This window comes from Solanum lycopersicum, chromosome 2 (assembly GCF_036512215.1).
Source record: "Solanum lycopersicum chromosome 2, SLM_r2.1".
In the NCBI taxonomy this organism is placed as follows: domain Eukaryota; kingdom Viridiplantae; phylum Streptophyta; class Magnoliopsida; order Solanales; family Solanaceae; genus Solanum; species Solanum lycopersicum.
Window position 1 is genome coordinate 62,735,461 of NC_090801.1, and position 20,657 is coordinate 62,756,117.

The following is a 20,657-nucleotide window of genomic DNA, read 5'->3' on the forward strand; positions in this document are numbered from 1 at the left end:
TAAATTTTAGTTTCAAGCATTACTAAAGTATAATCATATTAAAATGAGGTACAACTTCTTGAGTCAAATTCTATGGTTGTTACTTTTATCTTTTTATTTAATATTTATCAACTAATTACTTATAGCACTATATTTACAATACATATAATAATTGTTTGTTTCATTTAAATGATGTTTTTCAGTATTGAGTTGATAAAATCTTACCTAAAACTAATAATTGTATAATTTCCTTCTAAATAGTGTGAAAAAAATAAATTTTAAATAGATAGATATATAAAATATATTATATATTAAGCCGCGAATTGAAATTGCTTTTTTATCTTATTTTTGATTGCGGTGAAAGGTAATTTTTAGATTACATAACCTCACTGGTTGACTTGTGGCTGCATAATCCCAACATATCCGGTTCAGCCCACGTTTGAGCATTAATTGCTGGTTTAATTAATTTATAATACTAGCCATTACCATCACGATGAAGAAATAACAAATAATTGCCAACTGTAATATTATGTCCCCTTTGCTATAAAATGTGAAATTGTTTCATGTGTTAACTCTTCGATATTACTCCATCACTTCTTTCTCAGGAAACGCCATTACCGGCATCATGAGTTACTCAGGCGTAACAAGAAATTTCATATGCAGTATAAACTCAGTACAAATTGAATCGACAAGTATTCATCAGAAGCGTCGCCATTATATGTGCATGCAGGTATCGATGGATCTTCAAACTGAATCGTCGCGGGGTTTACTTAAATGTTCAGCTGCAAACTATGTTCCATTGACACCTATAAGTTTTTTGGAGAGAGCAGCAAATGCATTTAGAGGAAGAACTTCTATTATTGACGGAACTTCTGTGAAATATAATTGGGAAGAGACATATGACAGATGCATAAAGCTTGCTTCTGCTTTATCTGAGCTTGGCATTTCTCGTGGGGATATGGTAAGCTTTTCTAAATCATTCGCATCAACTTGTTTATCAATTTGATCGAAATATATACGTATATAATGTATTTACCAGCTATTTTGTAAACTAGATCACCCAAACACATTCAACTGTAATCATTCATCAGAAGAAAAAAAAGCTAATGGGGACGCCGGTATTAAATTTGAAAAAATTTGTATAGATTTATTGGTGATCCAAAATTGGGGATCTTTAGTACAACTATTATAATAACCAAAAAATTATAGTACAAGGATTCTTTTTTTTTTACTTATCGATGACAGGTCTCTTTCTTATCAAGTACATTATTTTATTAAAATAACTCAATCTTCTTGATTTCGAGTAATTATTTGGTTTATATATTGTGCTTCATTGTTAAAAAATGTTTTCGATACCTTTAAAAATGAATATAGCCGTTCATTGTATTCTATGTTGAATTTTTAACATTTTTTATTTTTAATTAATAAAAATTTCGTTAAATTCGAAAGAAAACATGATATATATAAGAATGTTATTTAATTAATAGAAATACATTGTGAAGTCTCTCATCCTTGTGTGATGAGTAATTTGATCTTCTTACATGCACTAGCTTTTGAGGTTAAATTAGGTTCACTAGTCTGTATCAGAGTCGGATCCAATCTTGTCGATGTAGTGAATTTAAATGGTTTACTCTGTCATTTTCATAGATTTTGAAATTGTTTGTGTAGGTTGCAACATTAGCTCGAAATGTATACGCAATGCAAGAGCTACATTTTGCTGTACCAATGGCTGGAGGAGTTATTTGTACATTGAACACCCGTCATGATTCAGCTATGTTATCAGTACTGCTGAAACATTCTGAAGCAAAGGTAATATTTGTGGATCAACACATGCTGCAACTTGCTCAAGGAGCATTAGATATTCTTGTCAATGAAAAAGTAACACCACCTCTTCTTGTTGTGATCTCTGAATCTGAAAATTCTTATTCTACTATTGTTAATTCGAATTCTTACGAATATGAGAGCCTCCTGGAAAGTGGTAATAGCGAATTCTCTGTAAGGTGGCCAACAAGTGAATTAGATCCTATCAGTGTTAACTATACTTCTGGAACAACGTCGCGACCCAAAGGGGTTGTTTACAGTCACAGGGGTGCATATCTCAATGCCATTGCTACCTTTCTGCTTCATGAGATGAGTTCATGGCCTGTTTACCTTTGGACCGTCCCAACGTTTCACTGCAACGGATGGTGCCTGACTTGGGGTCTAGCAGCACTTGGTGGCACCAGCATTTGCCTCAGACAGGTATATCCAAAAGACATATTTGAAAACATAGCAGAACACAAGGTCACACACATGAGTGGGGCACCAACTGTTCTGAACATGCTTGTGAATTCACCGGTAAGCGATAGAAAACCACTTCCTCACAGTGTTAACATAATGACAGGTGGTTCACCACCACCTCCACAAATCATTTGCTCAATGGAGGAACTGGGGTTTCGAGTACATCACTTATATGGACTAACAGAGACATATGGTCCAGGTACATATAATTTGTGGAGGCCTGAGTGGGATTCTTTACCACCAAACGAAAAGTACAAACTGAAAGCAAGACAAGGGGTGCAACATCTTTGTTCAGAGGCAGTGGATGTGATGGACCCTCTTACAATGGAGAAAGTACCAGAAGATGGTAAAACAATAGGTGAAATTATGTTTAGAGGGAATACAGTAATGAGTGAATATCTGAAAGATGAAGAAGCAACAAAAGAAGCTTTTAAAGGTGGATGGTTTCATAGTGGTGATTTGGCTGTGAAACATCCAGACGGATACATAGAAGTTAAGGACAGATTGAAAGATATCGTAATCTCTGGTGGAGAAAACATAAGCACAATAGAGGTGGAAAGAGTTTTGTATAGTCATCCAGCAGTTTTTGAAACAGCAGTGGTTGCGCGACCAGATAATCACTGGGGGCAAACACCTTGTGCATTTGTGAAGTTGAAGGATGGTTCAAATGTTAGTGAGCAAGAAATTATCAACTTCTGCAGGGATAACTTGCCTCATTACATGGCACCTCGAACAGTCATATTTCAACATCTCCCTAAAACTTCAACAGGCAAAATACAAAAATTCATTCTAAGAGAGAAAGCCAGAGCCTTGGGAAGTCTTTGCTGAAGGAAATCCGTTTTTCTTGCTGTCCGATTCTCTTTCTTCTAATTTTCTACAACTGAAAGACTTCTATCTATGCTGTAATCTGTTTTTCTTACCTTTTAAAGATTGAAGTCTCCTCAAAAGGTGTATGCTAATGATCTCTATGTTGTACAAGCTGGACATGGTGTATCTCTTTGCTAATGAAGTTTAATTTTCATTATTCTTCTACTTCTGATCAATTCCAGTAGGCTCTATTCATTTTTATGTTTGATGCATTTATAATGTTATGGTTTAGATAATTTTCATAACATTAACACCAAATGTATGTGCAATGCTAGCGAGACCAGATGATGATGATGGATCACCTTGTGCATTTAAGGATAGTTCTAATAATCATAACTTGTGCAAGGATAACTTGCCTCATTACAAACATTAATATTTCAACATCTCCATATGCAACAGCGCAGTATTTTCTGAATGAAACGCTTGATTTCTCTTTTTCTACTATAATAATTATTATTAATCAACATTCTCCAAAGCTACAGGCAAATTGCTCTGTTTACTGTGTTTTGAAGATTGAAGTTTCTTCAAAAATGATATGCAACTAATAATCCCCATATTTTGTACGTGACATCTTCTTTGCTAATCAACTTTAATTCCAATTATTTATTCCTCTGTTCAATTATGGTAAATTATTTTGTTCTCTGTCCCTTTTTACTTATTCACTTTTGAATTGACACACCTATTAAGAATATAATTAATGACGAATAAGTTTATCATTTTACCCCTATTAATTATGAAGTGGATGAAAAGTTTTACATTTTTTAAAGTAATTACTCATTTAATTGTGAATATAATAGGTAAAAAAATATCGTTACTTGATTGATCAAAATAGACAAGTAATTAAAGACAACTATAAAAGAAAAAGAAAAGGCAACTAACTAGACAGACATAGTATATAACTTGGAAATGTCATTCAATTTTGCCTAGTTAGCTTTAATGGTCATTTTAGGTGCAAATATAATTTCTTTTTTTACCTATTTAATGACGTGTCAGCTATAATTTTTAAAATAAAATATTTGAGGAAATTGAAATAAATATTGATTTTATTTGGAACACAATTCATTAAAATTCAGTTTGCATAAAGAGCTCGCAAGTAGCACCTCTTTGTTGACCTTTGACTTTAAATCTTGGTTTGGTTTTCGAGTTTGAAACATAATACTCCTCTTTTGCATATTAAATTAACTTTTGAGGTACTTTTATTTTTTTTATTTTTCAAATTACTTTAATTGTTGAATTTTTAAAATTATTTTTAGAGTGTTATTTTAATTTTATTTTTTTATTAATTAGTATTGAAATTAGTGATTATATAATATTTAGTTATTTTAATTAGAAATTTAATAATAAATAATAAGGTTAAAAATAAAAAATTAAGTTTAATTTATATCTTGATTTTTAAAAAAAATGTGAAACACCTAAAAAAATTAACTAAATATGAAATGATGGAAGTAAGGGAGTGTATGCAAAAAGATTTGGGAAGAATTATAGTAAAAACATAGCTCTTCCTTTTTGAAATCATTAAATTTTAAGATTTTATAAATGCTTTTTTTTTAAATCGAAATTTTTATCAATTTTAGGTTAATTCTGAAAATTAGTTTTTATGCTCATCGCTTAGTTTTAAAAATCAGTAATGTACTTCTCAACCTCAAGATTCAAATTTTATTTTTCCAATTCGATAACCTAAATGAAAATTATCTTGAGAAATTTCTTTTTAAAGTAGGACTTTTTGCTTTCGTATATGTTAATCTTTTATCAATTTTTTTTCGTTATTATGATAGATTGAGTTTCGAATAAATTTAAATATTAATTCTATTTTCAATTAACAAAATTCTAAAATTTTACCAATCACATCATTACATAAGTATCAAAATTATATTTCAGCCTAAATGACTAGGAAAACGAAGAGCTCGTATTGACCTTAAAAAGTATATTTCAAAGTTAAATATTTATAGTCAAATTTTAAATTAAAAAAAATAAAAAAATAAGTAGATGCCTACTTTTGGTTTTAAACTTTTTTTTAAGTCATTTTAAATTTATTTTAAGTTATTTTTAATTTTATCAAACACTATCCAACTTACTTTTGATCATTTTTAACTTAAGTTAATTTATTGGGAAACTTTCACATAAAGCTACTTAAAAATAATTAATTACTCTAATGGCTATAGTTTTATAATTACAATTTGTAGCTACATGTTATTTAAAGGAGAGAGGCGAGCGAAAATGAGAGAGAGAGAGGGGAGAGGAGAGAGTCGAGAGAGAGGGGGAAAAGAGTGGGAGAAAGCTGAATTGTATATGTATATTGATTAGATTTATTTTAGTCTCAAGGAAACAAGACGTTGTGTTATATTGAAGAACAAATCTAAATTTAGAAAAATTAATAACTTGGTTATTGTATATTATACATATGTAGTTGTATATATGGCAAGAGAGATTGGGAGAGGAAGGAGAGAGGCGAGGGAGACGGGAGAGAGGAGATCGAGATTGAGAGAGGCGAGCGAGAGAGGGCAGAGAATGGGAGAGAGGGGAAATGTATATATATATAATTGTATATAACTGTATATTATACATATACATTAGTATAAATGGCAAGCGAAATTGGGAGAGGGAGGAGAGAGGCGAGTGAGATTGAGAGAGGGAGGATAGAGGCAAGCGAGAGAGGGCAGAGAGTGGGAGATAGGTGAATTGTATATGTATATAGGCTAAACGATTGTATATTATACATATTTATTTGTATATCCTAACGAATTATACATATACAAACATGATTAATTATACAAACTCGAAGTCAGCCCACGTAATTAATGTATAATGTTAGTTGCGAGTGGTAATTATATCAAACTATACCTATGATGATTAATTAAATAGTATAAGTTTGTTTATTCACTTAATTTTTTAAACTTATTTTTATATTTTTCAATCACTTTCAAAAGTCAAAAACTGACTTAAAAGTAAGTTTAACCAGCTTTTAAGTTTATCTAAAAATCCTCTAACTTTGATAAAGTTAAATGAATTTTAGAAACAAAACAAAATTAAATATCTATCATAAATAATTTTTTTTTTAATTTTAAAAACACACTATCATCCAAGCTTCTAACTTTATAAACTATATTAGAATTTGGCAAAATAAAAGCAAGAAAATCCTAAACACATTAGACTGGACTCTGTTACTTTGATCTTGATTTTTATCATTTTGTTAGTTGTCCTTTCCAATTATTAAAATAAAAAATTATCACTGGTATATGGCATTTTGTGTCAGGCAGATTTGATGTAGTTGGTACAAAGATCCAATAAATGACAATACCCTATAATTGTTGTATAGAATCTAATTTATTATACTATTTGAGATGTAACCAATTTCAATAAAAAAGAATAGGAAATGTTATCATCTTTGGACATTCAATATAAGTCATTTTATTAAAAAAATGGTTGAAATTATTGTTTCTTGCCTTGAAGTTAAACTAAAAATGAAAAAAATAATTGAAAAAGTGAGATAATGTGGAGGATTGTAAAATATTACTATAGCATACATAAAACCAACTCTGGTTCTTTCTTCTGTGGGCCCTTTGGCCACAGATTACTTGGCAATATATTTGACAAATAAAAAAAAATTTCCCCTCTAAAATTATATCAAATTTTATATTTTATTAAAACGCCTATTATTTATAACTTTGTAATAAATTTCATTTTTAATCAAAATTTATATTGTTATATACATATTTTATATATTTTTTATTCGAGCTTGCTCTCTATAGTCATTTTCGATTACAAGCGTAATAGTAATTTTTCGTATACAAATAAATGATATTTTCTCATTTGTTTTCTTTCCTTTTTGTTCAAATTTATATTAATTATGTTTGTTGTTATGATTTTTCATGGAACATATTCATTATAAAATGCTAATACAAATTTATGAATATTTTAGTTATATCTTTTTAAAAATTAAATATTTCTTTCAAAATTTAAATTATTAAGTCAACTCTGTAGTACTTTTTGTGTTCTTTGTTTTCTTTAATTGAAAATTCTAATTGTTCAGTTAATTAACTATTTAAAATTTTAATATAATTTTTTCGTTGCCCCAACTTTTAATTAATATCAGGGTGCATAACTTAATTAAAAGGGGAAAGAAAGCATTTGGTAATAAATAAAGCTACCTCTATAGAATAAAAAAATACTAGGCATTAATTCATCGTGAATTATCATTCAATTCTCATTTTGCAAGAGAATTACCTCCACAGAGACAAAATCTTGGAATATTAAATCTATCTTTTATCTGTTGTTATATATAATTTATCTAATTTTCAACATTACAAATTCGACGTATTAGAAAATGATGCCTAATTTCAAGCATATCCCTTTAACTATGTACAATTTCAAGCGTATTTCATCTTTTTATGATTTGTTTACATTTTAATTAAAACGAATTCCAAGTTAACGTACTTTTTCACTCATACATCTTTAAAATAACTACTATAACTTATCGAACTTTTTTTGCTTTTATATACTAACTGTTATTTTTTCAAAATATATTGCCAAAAACCTTTTCTTACAATTTGTCCAAACAGTTGAATACGGGCATAAACTTCATTTTTAAAAAAGCTAAATAATTTTTATGTGAAAAGAAGATTAAATAATCACAGTCAAATAAATATTTGCAAATGCTGAAACAGACAAATAGTATTTATGCTATAGTTTTATATTATAATTTGTAAGCTGACAAAATTGAATATATAGGAGTCATAGGGAGGGATGTGTGTGTGGGGGGATATACATTAATGTTACGGTTTGGCGAGTTAATCTTTAATTTGTGTTGTTTGAGATTGAATTTATACTCAACGATGCATCAGTTTTTATGAACCATTATTATATACAAATTAAAATTTATACTTCACAAAATAGTTATATCTTGTGAGAGAAAACATTAAAGAATAATATTAAATAGGGGCAAAAATACAAATGACTTTTTTTTTAGTCCTCCCTAGAAGAGCTTTCGCTCTTTTTGCTCTCTTAGAGTTTCGAATTTACAAATTTTAGATTGAAAGTGAGAGGTATTCACTATTCGAACAAATAACTCGATAAAGAATATTATTAGATATTTTTCATATTTACTCTTAATTAATAAAATTTTTAACTACTTTACATTTTTTAAAGAGAATAGTTTGAAAATAATCAAAAGAATAATAATAGAAAATAACTTTTAATTTATATTCTTAAATATTATCTTTTGCCATCTCCCAACAATGGACTCGATATAAATTAGGAGTAATTTGTAATGATTTAGAGAATAAATAATTAGCGTTGAAGATAATTTTTAAATAAAAATAAATAAGTGAAAGTGAATAGAGATAACGGAGGCGTAAACAGAGCTTGTTGACATTCAGTCAGAAATTTCATGCTCGTAACTCCTAAATACTATCGACGTATTTATTATTTATTTAGACATGTATTTGTATAAAATCCCGTCACGCTAACTTTTGCTTGCTCGCTCACTCACTCATTTTCATCTATCATGAATCCTTTTTTCAATATTTCAAGATTGAATGGGTTGTTACATGCTCTAAACAGAGTTCGAGTTCACCCCATTTTGAGTCAGAGGTCTCGTTATTTGTCCCAAATTATTCATGAGAATGTTGAAACTCACCCATGGGAATCCATGGAGGGACTAATGAGGTGTTCAGCTAATTATTTCCCTTTAACACCCATTAGTTTCTTGGACAGAGCTGCTAAGGTTTTTAGAGACAGGACTTCTGTTGTGTATGGTTCTTCTGTTAAATTCACTTGGGAAGAGACTCATAATAGATGTCTAAAGATGGCTTCTGCTCTGTCTCAGTTGGGTATTTCTCGTGGTGATGTTGTAAGTTCGATTTCTCCGCTTTAGAATATTACGTCTAAATGAATGGTTAATAGTATATGGCTAAACTTTTTCATCTTTGGAATAAACTTCTACTAACATTTTAGTTTGATCACATATGAAAAGTTTTTAAATCTGTGATGTCTCATGGTTGTTAGTGTAAATGCTTGAATAGGTTGCAACGCTGGCTCCTAATGTACCCGCAGTGCAAGAGTTGCATTTTGCGGTTCCAATGGCAGGAGCAGTGCTTTGTACGTTGAATACACGTCATGATTCAGCTATGGTATCTGTTCTCCTGAGGCATTCAGAAGCTAAGATCATTTTCGTTGACCAGCAGTTGTTTGATGTTGCTCAAGGAGCACTGGATCTTCTTGCAGATGCTAAAACAAAACCTCTTCTAATATTAATCCCTGATCCTGAAAATCTACCGCCTCCTGTTGCTGCTCCCAATGTTCATGAATATGAAACTCTTCTGGCAAGTGGGCGCGATGATTTTGCTATAAAGTGGCCGTTAACTGAATTTGACCCTATTAGTGTCAACTATACTTCTGGGACAACGTCACATCCTAAAGGAGTCGTTTACAATCATAGAGGTGCATATCTCAATGCTATTGCAACTCCTTATACTCATGAGATGGGCTCTATGCCTACTTATCTTTGGACTGTTCCAATGTTTCACTGTAACGGATGGAGCCTTACTTGGGGCGTGGCTGCACTTGGTGGCACGAATGTATGCCTAAGACGTGTCTCTCCTAAGGACATTTTTGAGAATATATCCCTCCACAAGGTCACACATATGAGTGCTGCACCAACGGTCATGAATATGATTGTAAATTCACCAAGAAGTGACCGCAAACCACTTCCTCACAAGGTTGAAATAACGACAGGTGGTTCACCACCGCCTCCTCATATCATTTCCAAGATGGAGGAGTTAGGCTTTTCGGTATCTCATATATATGGTCTCACAGAGATTCATGGTCCCTGTATGTCTTGCCTTCATCAGCCAGAGTGGGAATCATTACCTCCTGATGAACGATTTGCTCTGAAAGCAAGACAAGGAGTGGAGCACTATTTTACGCAGGGAATTGACATAAGAGATCCTGATACAATGGAGATGGTTCCAGATGATGGAAAGACCCTTGGTGAAATTATGATTAAAGGGAACACTGTGATGAGTGGATACTTGAAAAATGTTAAAGCAACAGAAGAAGTGTTCAGAGGTGGATGGTTTCATACTGGCGATCTTGCTGTGAGACATCCAGATGGCTACATAGAAGTTAAGGACCGGATGAAGGACATTATAATCTCTGGAGGTGAAAATATTTGCTCGGTTGAGGTGGAAAGAGTTTTGGTCAGTCATCCTGCAGTCCTTGAAGCAGCTGTAGTAGCAAGACCAGATGATCACTGGGGGCAGACACCTTGTGCTTTCGTGAAGTTGAAGGAAGGATTTAGTCTTGGCTCTGAAGATATAATCAACTATTGTCGGGATCATTTGCCTCATTATATGGCTCCCCGGACAGTCATATTTGAAGATCTACCAACAACTTCTACGGGCAAGATACAAAAGTTTGTCCTAAGGGAAAAAGCAAAAGCCTTAGGCAGTCTTTGTGAAATCAAAAGAGAGATTGCAGTCTGAAGAGTACTTGAGACTATAAGCCTTATTCTTGTAACACTTGTTTAGAAATTTCCAACATTAACTCTTGGCTCTTCTGTTTGTAATCTTATGCTTGAGGTCATACATAACAAAGCTTTTCTATGAATAAAAAAGGCTCAAGCATTGTCAGTGTGTACAATTGATTAACTTGACAATCTCTCTTCATCCAGTGTTTTCGACTAAAGAGAATTGGAACAACATTTACTGTATTTGTGTAGCTTATTGCTTAAAAGAGTTAAAGGATTGGCACATACACATAAAGCAAAATCAACAAACAAATTGCTGCAGAAGTTGTGCAAATAAGTGGAGTAATCAATGGTACTAGATACATAAAAGAATATAAATTACATAATGCATATTCAACGGATACCAAAACATGAAACTGAATGAGGAAGGACACTTATGTCTTTCATCCGTAGATTCAAACACTGCAAATTAAAGCCTAAACATATCATGATATGCTCATTAAACTAAAACTTACTAGTCAAAAGGGGCATTATCAGTACCAATATTTGCTATTTTTTTTGAAAAGGACCAACGACACATAGGGCATCGGTGGTTTATCTCCAGCCATTTGATGATACAATGTAAGTGAAAAGAATGCCAGCACGGTAAGATTGCTATGGTCTCTCCAAGGGAAGGATCATTGATACAGATGGAACACATAGGATGTACTGGATCACCATGTTTTAAAGTCCATCTATACAATATTTCAAACGAAAATGGATTTACACCTCTGTTTGTTGGATTAGGAGGAGGAACAATGGGAGGAAGACGAAACTCGGTGTTGGTATTGAGAAGAACACGAGCACGAGCAGTATTAATATCTTCACCATCTTGTTGAACATAAATAATAGTAAACGACATTACTATAGGCACAATTTTACTAGCACTATTTTGAGGATCATTTATCTGTGATGTAGCAAAAGTTGAAACCTGTTCAGCTACATCAGAAGCAGAGTCTTCAGAGATACCTAACATATTGCAAATTACTCGTGCCTTAATTCTGCATTGTGTCAAAAAATCAAATTTAAATACATAAGGTTTCACCGCGGACTCAATCAGTTCATGAACAACTTTTTCATCATCGTTGTCAATTTTTTCGAGTACATAATCAACTTTACATTCGATGTAGAATACGTTTTCACCACAACCGGACCAATCCCAATTATTCATGATATTGTCGTCCCGATACATGTCTAGTTCATAACGGTCACAAAAGCTACAGTTATTTTGTACCGGGTCCGGGAGAGACATCTTTTGCAGAAAATTACAGTAGAGCAAGAAGGAAGATAAAATTAGACAAGAACAAAAACAAACTTTAATAAGAAGGGATTAATGTAGGTTTAAATTACTTAGATTAGGTTAATGAGGTTTTCCCACTACAAGCTGAACTCGGTTATAGCATCCCTACATGGTTAAGGAAACTAGATTTTCAGAGATAATAATAATAGAGAAATATTACATCTTTACGGATATTCAAGTTTTGATATTTAAATAAATCTATTTTTTCCTGCAATTTTTTTTTATATCTTTTATATTGTCTGTCATTTATAGTAGTTTTTAATTTATATTTTAATTTTTAAATATATAAATTTTATTTTAAAAAGTTTAAGATTTCAAGCTTGTCATAATAAATCGAGACAAAGAAAAAAACTATTAATTAGTTAAAAACAATATGAAAAATCAGTTCTCAAAGATTTGCTAATCCTTCGGTTAAAAAAGGAAAAAAAATCAAATTTGGCGCCGTATGATCTGAAATTTAACAATTTTGTTATTTGTTAAACTCTTGCTTTAATATGTCACTTGGTCATTAGGAAAATATTTTGTTTTTGCCCTTTATGGAGTTCAAATTAATTTTAAAATATAGTTAAAATGGAGAGGTAAATTTGAATATGTGCAGTCCATTTATTCCATGCTGAAACTTGTTAATGAGAGGATATAATTTATTTAACCTAAGTAGATTTAACATAATTTGTAAGTAGCAAAGTAGATTGTACAATTTACATGTTTAAATGTAATAAATCATTTGTAATACTTAGTAGTATATTAATTTATAATATTTTTAAAAATATTGATTGATTTATTTTTTTACCAAAGGTGTAAAAAAGAATTTCAATAAAAATGTTTATCCTATTAAATTTCATAGAATTAAATACATACAAAAAGAAGATCATGATTTAGTTGCATATGCTGACTCTTATTATTATTTATAATAAATTAAAAAGAAAACACTTACACATCTTATATAGTGGAAATCTTATGCAAAATTGAACGAATATACTTGTACTAACAAATACACCCATTATTTTTTGAAATCAAACACTTACATTTTTGTTTATGAAGTTTAAACGGCAGGATATTGTTTGAGATTGAGGCGTAGTATATACGGAGACTTAACAGAGCCACAGTACAAATGATCACCAATCTTAATGCCACTTGACACCATTGTCAAATCCTCATCATAATAGTGTTCCAGTGGATTTCCTTGTAAATCAACAGATAAAACACCACCATTTTTCTCTGTCTTTGGTTGTCCAACATATTTCACCATTATAGCCATTATCTTTCTGATGAATGGGTACTTTAGGGTCAAGTCCCATGAATATGTGTTTTCCTGTTCAAGTTATCAGAAACAAAATATGAGAGAGCAGTGTACCCTGTTGAACACATTAAATTTAAATGTTATGAAGAAACTAACCGAGGCAAATGCAATCCAATAATGCCCTTCACCATCGTAACGAATGTTGTCAGGAAATCCAGGTAAATTATCAACAAACATATCCACGGATCCTTTTTTTTCGCCTTTTATATGATACTTTTTGCATTTCCTCCTAAAAAAAAGATGGCAAATGAGAAGTATTTTTCTACATATCTGCTGAGTAAATTAAAAATATGAAGAGTACTTACAGAGGAGTTTCACAGAAGATAACATAATTTTGATCTGGAGAGACTGCAACGCCATTAGCAAAATGCAGGTTGCTAAGTAGCGTTTTAGTCTGTTTAGTTGATGGATCATAACTTAACAATCTTCCATGGGGTCTTCCTTCAAGAAAATCATAAATGTATTGTTCGATATTATATTTGTAAGAAGCATCGGAGAAATATATAATTCCATCCTCTGCAACGTCTACAGCGTCTGCCAATTTCAATTTCAGGCCTTCAGCTTCCTCTGTTAGCACTTTAATTTCACCCTCAGAAGTAACGTTGAGTAATAATCCCTGTCACACTTAAACATTTCATTCTAAATAATTATACAAGGTTATTTTATACTGAACTGATATCAAAATAGTGTAAATACGGAGGAATTAAGATATCTTGTCTTCAGATCTCACTGTTATCACTCGAAAATGGTGTGATTTTTATATTTCCGTTGTAGTCATACCATCAAAACAAAATAGTCCTGCGTGCAATTTCACGCGTGACTATTATTTGTCTACTATGCTACCTCTGTATCGTAATTTATTGAACAATTACCATTAATGTAACCAATGTATCTCCATATTTATCAGTTTCATTATTAGATAGTAATACTTCCACCGTTGCAAAATCGTTTGAAAAAGAATAACCTAGTATAAGTCTTATTTGTCTGCACTTAATAGAGATCTGAATCTTAATCATTCAAATTCAGCCTATTAATTACATTTGATTTTTAGGTCTTAATCTGAATCATTCAAATTCACTACATTAAATTCACTTATTTTATTTTTTTAAAAGGCTCTTAATGGGTATGAAGAGGTTTGAATGAATCAGATTTGTAGGAGATTCTTAACAAGATTCATTTGATAAGTTATCAAATAATAAATCATCGTTTTTCTGCTTTGAGTGTGCCTTTTTATCTCATAATTAAAAAAAAAAAATCTCTTTTCTCAATCAAATACCATTTTTTCCCTCTTGAACTAGTAAGATTTCATATATCCTTCAAGTATTTTCTTATATTAATAATTTTCTTGTAAACACTGTTGATGTATTGGAATAATTTTTTTTATGACATTTTATTAATTAATGTTAATTTCACATGCACATTTAGCTATTGAAAACAAAAAATGTTTAGATTTAAAGATCAAATTTTAATATTCAGATCAAAACACCTGAATCTTAATGCAACTCTTAATATTCAGATGTGTATTCAGATTCAAACCTCTAAATCTTAATGAAAACAAATGAAACCTAACTTGAAACAGAGTTTAAAAAAAAACGTATTTCTAAATTAAAGTTATGTGAAAATGTCCTTTAAAATTAAAGTGTTGCCAAAAAAAATAATTATTTCCTTCTAAGCATATTAAAAAATAAATAACATCATCCTTTTTAAAACAGTAAATAATATTTTCAAAATAAAACATCAATCAATATATCCATTTTCTGATCATGTACTAAACATAGGAATAAGTAACAAATTATAATGGTAGGGTATACATCGATAACTAAGGGCATGTGCTCAAGGGTATGTCAGACTTTTTTTCATTCCTTTATTAATCAACAATTTCTTCCCAAAAGAAAAAGAAAAAGAAAAAGAAAATTGACCTTTTCTGAATCTGCAACGATAACTTCGCCGTGATGTCCTAGAGCAAGCCCGAGAGGTCTGCCACCGGTGAAAACCCAATCCTCCACCGTGGAATCCGCCGCCGATTCGTTGACTTTCACTTTTTTAACCCACCCATCAACACACGCAGTGTATATAACTCCCGATTCCGGATCGTAGGCTACGTCTTCGGGTGCTAATAGCTGGTTAACTCCGATGTTTTCGGAGCCACGGAGCACCTGGTTATTGCGCTTTGGTGCAACAATAGGCGGGTCAGTAGAGAGCACATGGGTCGGATAAGAAACCGGGTCGAAGGAATCGAGTTGATAGAAAACCGTACCTAGAATAACGGGTATTATTAGTGAAATAAAAATAGGGTTTAGAAAGATGGAGGGAGAAGTCATATTTGCAGTTGTTATTGTAGAAGAAGAAGAAGAAATTGGGGCTAGTGTGAATAGAAGAGCAGATGAAGGATTAACATTTGAGATAATAACAAATCGTCAGCAAAGAAGAAGGTATGTGTTGACTCGTATTCCTCTTTGTTTCCATTCTTATCATAACAAAAAAATAAAATTTGGTTCCTATCTACTACTCCATTTCTTTCTATCATAACCATATTTCGGACTAATTATATTACTTTATCAACTTTGAGGTATTTTAAACATTTTTCTATATTTTTATTAAAAATATAATGTTTTCGCAAAAGTTTAAACTTGAAATCACTTTGTTATGTATATATAAAATTAATAATTTGTGTGAAGTTTAAAAATATTTTTAATATTTTTCTTTTAAAAAAAAAAGACTAAACCAATACCTTTTACTTTACTTTGCCTCTCATTTACAGTTTCACACTTATCATTAAAAAAATAAAAGTATGTTTTGCAGTTTATAATAAAAAAAAGTTCAATTTAATAATCTCTAAATTTAAACTTCATGTGATGATTAAATTAAAAAAACTATGCTAAAGTACTTTCAAAAATAAAAAAAATGAATGGCTGATAAAAGTAATGGTAACGTATAAAATATGATGAGTGAATTAATAAATTGAACATTCTAGTATGTTTGAAAAATTGTTGGCCGCATAGACCGGTTTAGCGATTCGCACGCTCCTAATTATTTATTCTTGATAAAGCTATTTGCATATAATGATAGAGTAGGTAAGTTAATTATTTACTAAAGATGATTTATATTAATAAAGTTATTTAGGTTAAATCATTTCATTTTAATTTACTATTAAACAGTAAGTAGTAAAGTAAATTATTAATGACATATTGATTGAATGGGTTATTGTTACCTTATATGACTTTTTGACAATATTAAGTTAGGCCTGAAGTTGGTTCGTTTTAAGATAGACTTAGAGGTTTTCGTGGTTCGATTTGGATCTATTATTGATTAAAATTAAAATCAGATTAATTTTAATCGATTTTTAAAAATTTAAAATCAAACCAAATCAAACGAAAAAAAGTTACTATCGGTTTGATTCAATTTTTCTGGTTTATTTGGTTTGAAAGTAATAATTTTGTCGAGGATATACGTATCTCGATAGACACAAACACTAAGTACATGAACAATCTACAAAAAAAATTAATGTCGATTTGGTGAAACAATTAAGCAATATTAGATATATCATTACACGAACAAAGTGTTTTATTTAAGAGAAAATTTGACTATTTTATGTGAAGTACAGTAGATAAAGACTAAACTAGATTTTGATGGACTTGGATTTGAGATTGTTATACTTGGGTTAAATTATTGACTTGAGAAAATAGTAAAGTTAAAGACTTAAAGTTAATTAAAATTTAACAAAATAATTTTAATTTATTTATGCAATAATATATAAATAATTATAAAATTTATGTATCTAATTTATCGATTTGGTTTGATTATTTTTGCACTTTTTAGTAAAACCAAAACCAAATCAAATAGTAGGGATTTTTCAAAATTTAAAAACCAAACCTAACTAAACTAAATCAAATATCCAATTTTTTAATTGATTTGGTTTGAATTGCAATTTAATTTGGTTGTTAACCATAACCATGAACAACCCTAAATATAGTATTAAACGTCGATTATATTATTGATTTATTGTTGGTTTACCCTTTGCAATAAGGTTGAATTCAAATAAAAAGTTACTCAATATTTGCACTTGTAATATCAATTGATTACCTTAAATGCAAAAATTATAACGAGTGTGAATGTTAAACAATTAAACAAAGTCATACATCAATTAAACATAACATCTTGTAATGTATGGAGATAATTATAGCTGTCAATATAGTTTAGGTTCGTTGGGCTAATCTGACTTAACAAGCGATTTAATATGGGTGGACTAAGATATTTGAGGCTCATTCAAGAAAAGAGTTTTTTACTTCGGCCCGAATAAGTTTACTGATTTGTGGAGCTTAAGAAATATCGGTAGGATCGGTCCGTAGGTCAATAAAAAATAATTAAAAAATATAATATAAGATTAAAACTTAAAATTAAAGAAAGTCCAAACTCAAAACAATTAAGTTAATATTTCTTTTTAGTTATTTATATTTTTACTTGAAAAAATTATAAGTATTATAAAGATAATTTTATTTGTAGATTTGAATAACAAGGAATAACATTAACATCATGTAATATTATTTTGTTGATATTTATGATAATATTTTTAATTATAATTTATAATTTAATTTAATAATTATGAAAAAAATATAATTTTTTTAAAAGTAAGCTGGCCGGCAAGCCTGTAGCCCGTATTGTGGGTTGGGCCGACCACACCAAAAATAGGCTAACCTGGCCTGACCTGTAAAATGTCAAAGCATGATTAGCCTGGATGGGATAGGTTAGCCTATATTGATAGATCTAGATAATTATATAAACCTTCTTATTTTCAGTGAAGCCAGGCAATGGCGGAGCTACAGTGTCTCGAGAGTGTCCAATTGAACACCCTTTGCCGGAAATTATACCATATATACAAGTAAAATGTTATTTGTAACGATTAAAAAAATTAAATTGGACATTGTGAGCACATGGGTTCGAATTCCCACAACTGCAATTTTAAATACAACACTTTTATTTTATCATTTATTAACTTATTTATTTAATTGTCTAAGCTAATTAAATCACATTCTTAATTAAAAATTTAGGTTTACTAGCTAATTGAAATTTCATTAACTTCATTATTTAATTGTCTAAGCTCATTAAATTACATTCTTAATTAAAAATTTAGGTTTACTAGCTAATTAAAATTTGTTTAACTTATTTCTTTAATTGTCTAAGCTAATTAAATTACATTCTTAATTAAAAAATTAGATTTATTAGATAATTGAATTTCGATGTATTTGACTTTTTATTTCCTCCCATTAACATTTGAAATAAAACTTAATTTTAAATACAACACTTTTATTTTATTACCCATAACTTATTTCTTTAATTGTCCAAACTAATTTAATTACATTCTTAAATAAAAATTTAGGTTTACAAGCTAATTGAATTTCAATGAATTGGACTCTTTATTTCCTCCCATTAAAATTTGAAGTATAACTTCATTTTAAATACAACACTTTTATTTTATTATCCATTAACTTATTTTTTTAATTGTCTAAACTGATTAATTACATTCTTAATTAAAAATTTAGGTTTAGTAGCTAATTGAATTTCAATGAATTTGACTTTTTATTTCTTGTCATTAAAATTTGAAATAAAACTTAAATGTAATTATTTAATTTAAAATTAATAAACAAAATCTAAACTATTTCTGTAAAACAATTAAAAGCAAACAAAAAGAACCCCTCATTTGATTTGCGTCTATTATTCGTGTTTCGTTATTGTTGTCATCACCAGAGATTAGTGAAAGCTTGAAATGTAAAAATGATTTCATTTTATGCTTAATGCTCCCATCTTTTTCTTTTTTTCTTCTTGTTTTATTCGTTCACTTTATATTAAATTAAACACAAATATTAAAACTAAATATTATGTAGTTTGATTTTTAAAATTTTGGAACATTTATTCGTAAAAAGAAGTAATATTAGTATTATGTAGTTTAATTTTTAATTTTTTTCAATGCATCTATTTATAGAAAAAAATACTTATATAATATTTGGACACGCTTCGTAAAATTTCTAGCTTCGCCACCGAAGCCAGACTTGAAAGTAGGTTTCTTAAATTATTTCTTTTATTTTTATTTATTTTTGGAATAGCTTTGTGGGGAAACTTATTTTAATCTGAATGATATTATTGATATAAATTATCAATAAATGGACGATCATAAATGTTCATTCTAATAATGCTAATTACTTGACGATATTTTTCTTTTCCTTTTCTGTCAAAAATGAAATACTCCATACCTAATAATTGCCTTCATGTCTCTCTTGATCGAGAATTTAATCGCTTGTGAAATGAATTGTAAAGTTGTCAATTTAGGACAATTTCCTGCCTTATATAGGAAACTTATAAAAATGATAAATAAAGTTTTGCAATCAATAATTGCCCCAAAGTACTAAATATATGGTCTAACGTGTTTAAGACGAAAGGTAACACTTTGAAGCTTATCATTATTACTAGCACAAGCCTAATATCTATTCTTTTAATGTCAGTTTATATGATATAAATAAAAATTAGAGAGTTTTTTACTTAATTTTTAAATAATACTTATTACTTCCTGTGTCCCAATGTACGTAGAACAAATAGAATTCAAGATGTTGAAGAAAAAGAAAACTAACGATTGAAACATGTCAAAGGAACAGGGTCAGCGCAGTTGACTGACTTGTCTACATCAAGTGTTGATGAAGAAGGAAGCTGAGGTTGGAACATGTCGAAGGAACATGCCTAACGAAGCTGACTGGCGAGTTACAACACTGGTGAAGAATTAGAGTTACGCTAGGATTAGACTATCTATGTTAATCAGGATTATATTTCGTCTAGAAGTATATTTATGATTAGGATTATAGTACAACTAGGATTAGATTATTTATAATTACATTATTATTATTATTATAGTAGTAATATGTATTGTAATAAGACTCTAAGTACTGTTAACTTAAAACTCTACAATTCTCTCCTACATTAAGAGTATGTACTTAACATTATCATTCACCAATTCATCAATAATTGATCACATATCAATTCATCAACAATTGATCACATATCAATAAAATCATTATTGATCAATATGATTAATTCATCAATAATGATCACATATCAATATATTATACAATCCTTGATTTCTCTACATGAGAAATCTACATGGATTTCTTCATGGTATCAGATTTCTTAAAGTTCTTCCGCTCTCTGAGTATTGATCATCATAAAAAAAAAAAAACCTAAAAAAATCCACATGTTGCAATGGTCCATTGAGAGTATATTATGTAATATAGCTTTAGTTTAAATTATTTTTAATCTGAGGCTATAGTTTGGCGAAATTTTGCTATTTAGTTTACCAAATGTATAAAATTAAATTTGTATACTTCGATTCCTGATGGTAAAGAATTAGAATTCATATATGCTTATCTTAACCATTTGTATAC

The 20,657-nt window shown here is 29.8% G+C and overlaps 3 protein-coding genes and 1 long non-coding RNA gene across 6 annotated transcripts; 3 read left to right on the top strand and 1 right to left on the bottom strand.

The window, feature by feature from the left end:
• The first annotated feature begins 478 nt into the window (after nt 1-478).
• On the top strand, nt 479-3,283 carry LOC101253043 (butanoate--CoA ligase AAE1-like). The gene is made up of 2 exons (XM_004232503.5): nt 479-940; nt 1,648-3,283. Exons 1-2 carry the CDS (start codon nt 605-607, stop codon nt 3,085-3,087), a joined length of 1,776 nt encoding a protein of 591 aa, XP_004232551.2. The 5' UTR covers nt 479-604; the 3' UTR covers nt 3,088-3,283.
• A 5,229-nt stretch (nt 3,284-8,512) lies between these two features.
• Nucleotides 8,513-10,772, top strand: LOC101252738 (butanoate--CoA ligase AAE1-like). Its single transcript, XM_004232502.5, has 2 exons — nt 8,513-8,974; nt 9,147-10,772. The coding sequence occupies exons 1-2, from the start codon at nt 8,630-8,632 to the stop codon at nt 10,605-10,607; spliced, it is 1,806 nt and encodes a 601-aa protein (XP_004232550.1). The 5' UTR covers nt 8,513-8,629; the 3' UTR covers nt 10,608-10,772.
• Nucleotides 10,773-10,929: 157 nt separating this feature from the next.
• On the bottom strand, nt 10,930-16,725 carry LOC101253341 (protein STRICTOSIDINE SYNTHASE-LIKE 6). Of its 3 annotated transcripts, none has more exons than XM_069294506.1 (5): nt 15,150-16,725; nt 13,536-13,846; nt 13,327-13,459; nt 12,956-13,242; nt 10,930-11,599 (listed from the first exon to the last, which is right to left on the bottom strand). In XM_069294506.1, the coding sequence occupies exons 1-4, from the start codon at nt 15,549-15,551 to the stop codon at nt 12,973-12,975; spliced, it is 1,116 nt and encodes a 371-aa protein (XP_069150607.1). In that variant the 5' UTR covers nt 15,552-16,725; the 3' UTR covers nt 10,930-11,599; nt 12,956-12,972. The 3 variants fall into 3 exon arrangements, with proteins under 3 accessions (XP_069150607.1, XP_069150605.1, XP_004232552.1); XM_069294504.1 differs by having other exon boundaries at nt 10,930-11,631; XM_004232504.5 differs by lacking the exon at nt 10,930-11,599 and having other exon boundaries at nt 12,805-13,242.
• On the top strand, nt 15,522-20,194 carry LOC104645772 (uncharacterized). The gene is made up of 2 exons (XR_739904.4): nt 15,522-15,662; nt 19,878-20,194. It is a non-coding gene; the product is annotated as an uncharacterized lncRNA (long non-coding RNA).
• The last annotated feature ends 463 nt before the right edge of the window (nt 20,195-20,657 follow it).

What these genes read in the sequence shown, in the direction of transcription:
- LOC101253043 (XM_004232503.5), top strand. Translation starts at nt 605, where the DNA reads ATGAGTTACTCAGGCGTAACAAGAAATTTCATATGCAGTATAAACTCA. An exon ending in GCATTTCTCGTGGGGATATG is followed by an intron (nt 941 to 1,647) that starts GTAAGCTTTTCT and finishes TTGTTTGTGTAG; the next exon opens with GTTGCAACATTAGCTCGAAA.
- LOC101252738 (XM_004232502.5), top strand. Translation starts at nt 8,630, where the DNA reads ATGAATCCTTTTTTCAATATTTCAAGATTGAATGGGTTGTTACATGCT. An exon ending in GTATTTCTCGTGGTGATGTT is followed by an intron (nt 8,975 to 9,146) that starts GTAAGTTCGATT and finishes ATGCTTGAATAG; the next exon opens with GTTGCAACGCTGGCTCCTAA.
- LOC101253341 (XM_069294506.1), bottom strand. Translation starts at nt 15,551, where the DNA reads ATGACTTCTCCCTCCATCTTTCTAAACCCTATTTTTATTTCACTAATA. An exon ending in TCGTTGCAGATTCAGAAAAG is followed by an intron (nt 13,847 to 15,149) that starts GTCAATTTTCTT and finishes TAAGTGTGACAG; the next exon opens with GGATTATTACTCAACGTTAC. An exon ending in ATTGGATTGCATTTGCCTCG is followed by an intron (nt 13,243 to 13,326) that starts GTTAGTTTCTTC and finishes TAACTTGAACAG; the next exon opens with GAAAACACATATTCATGGGA.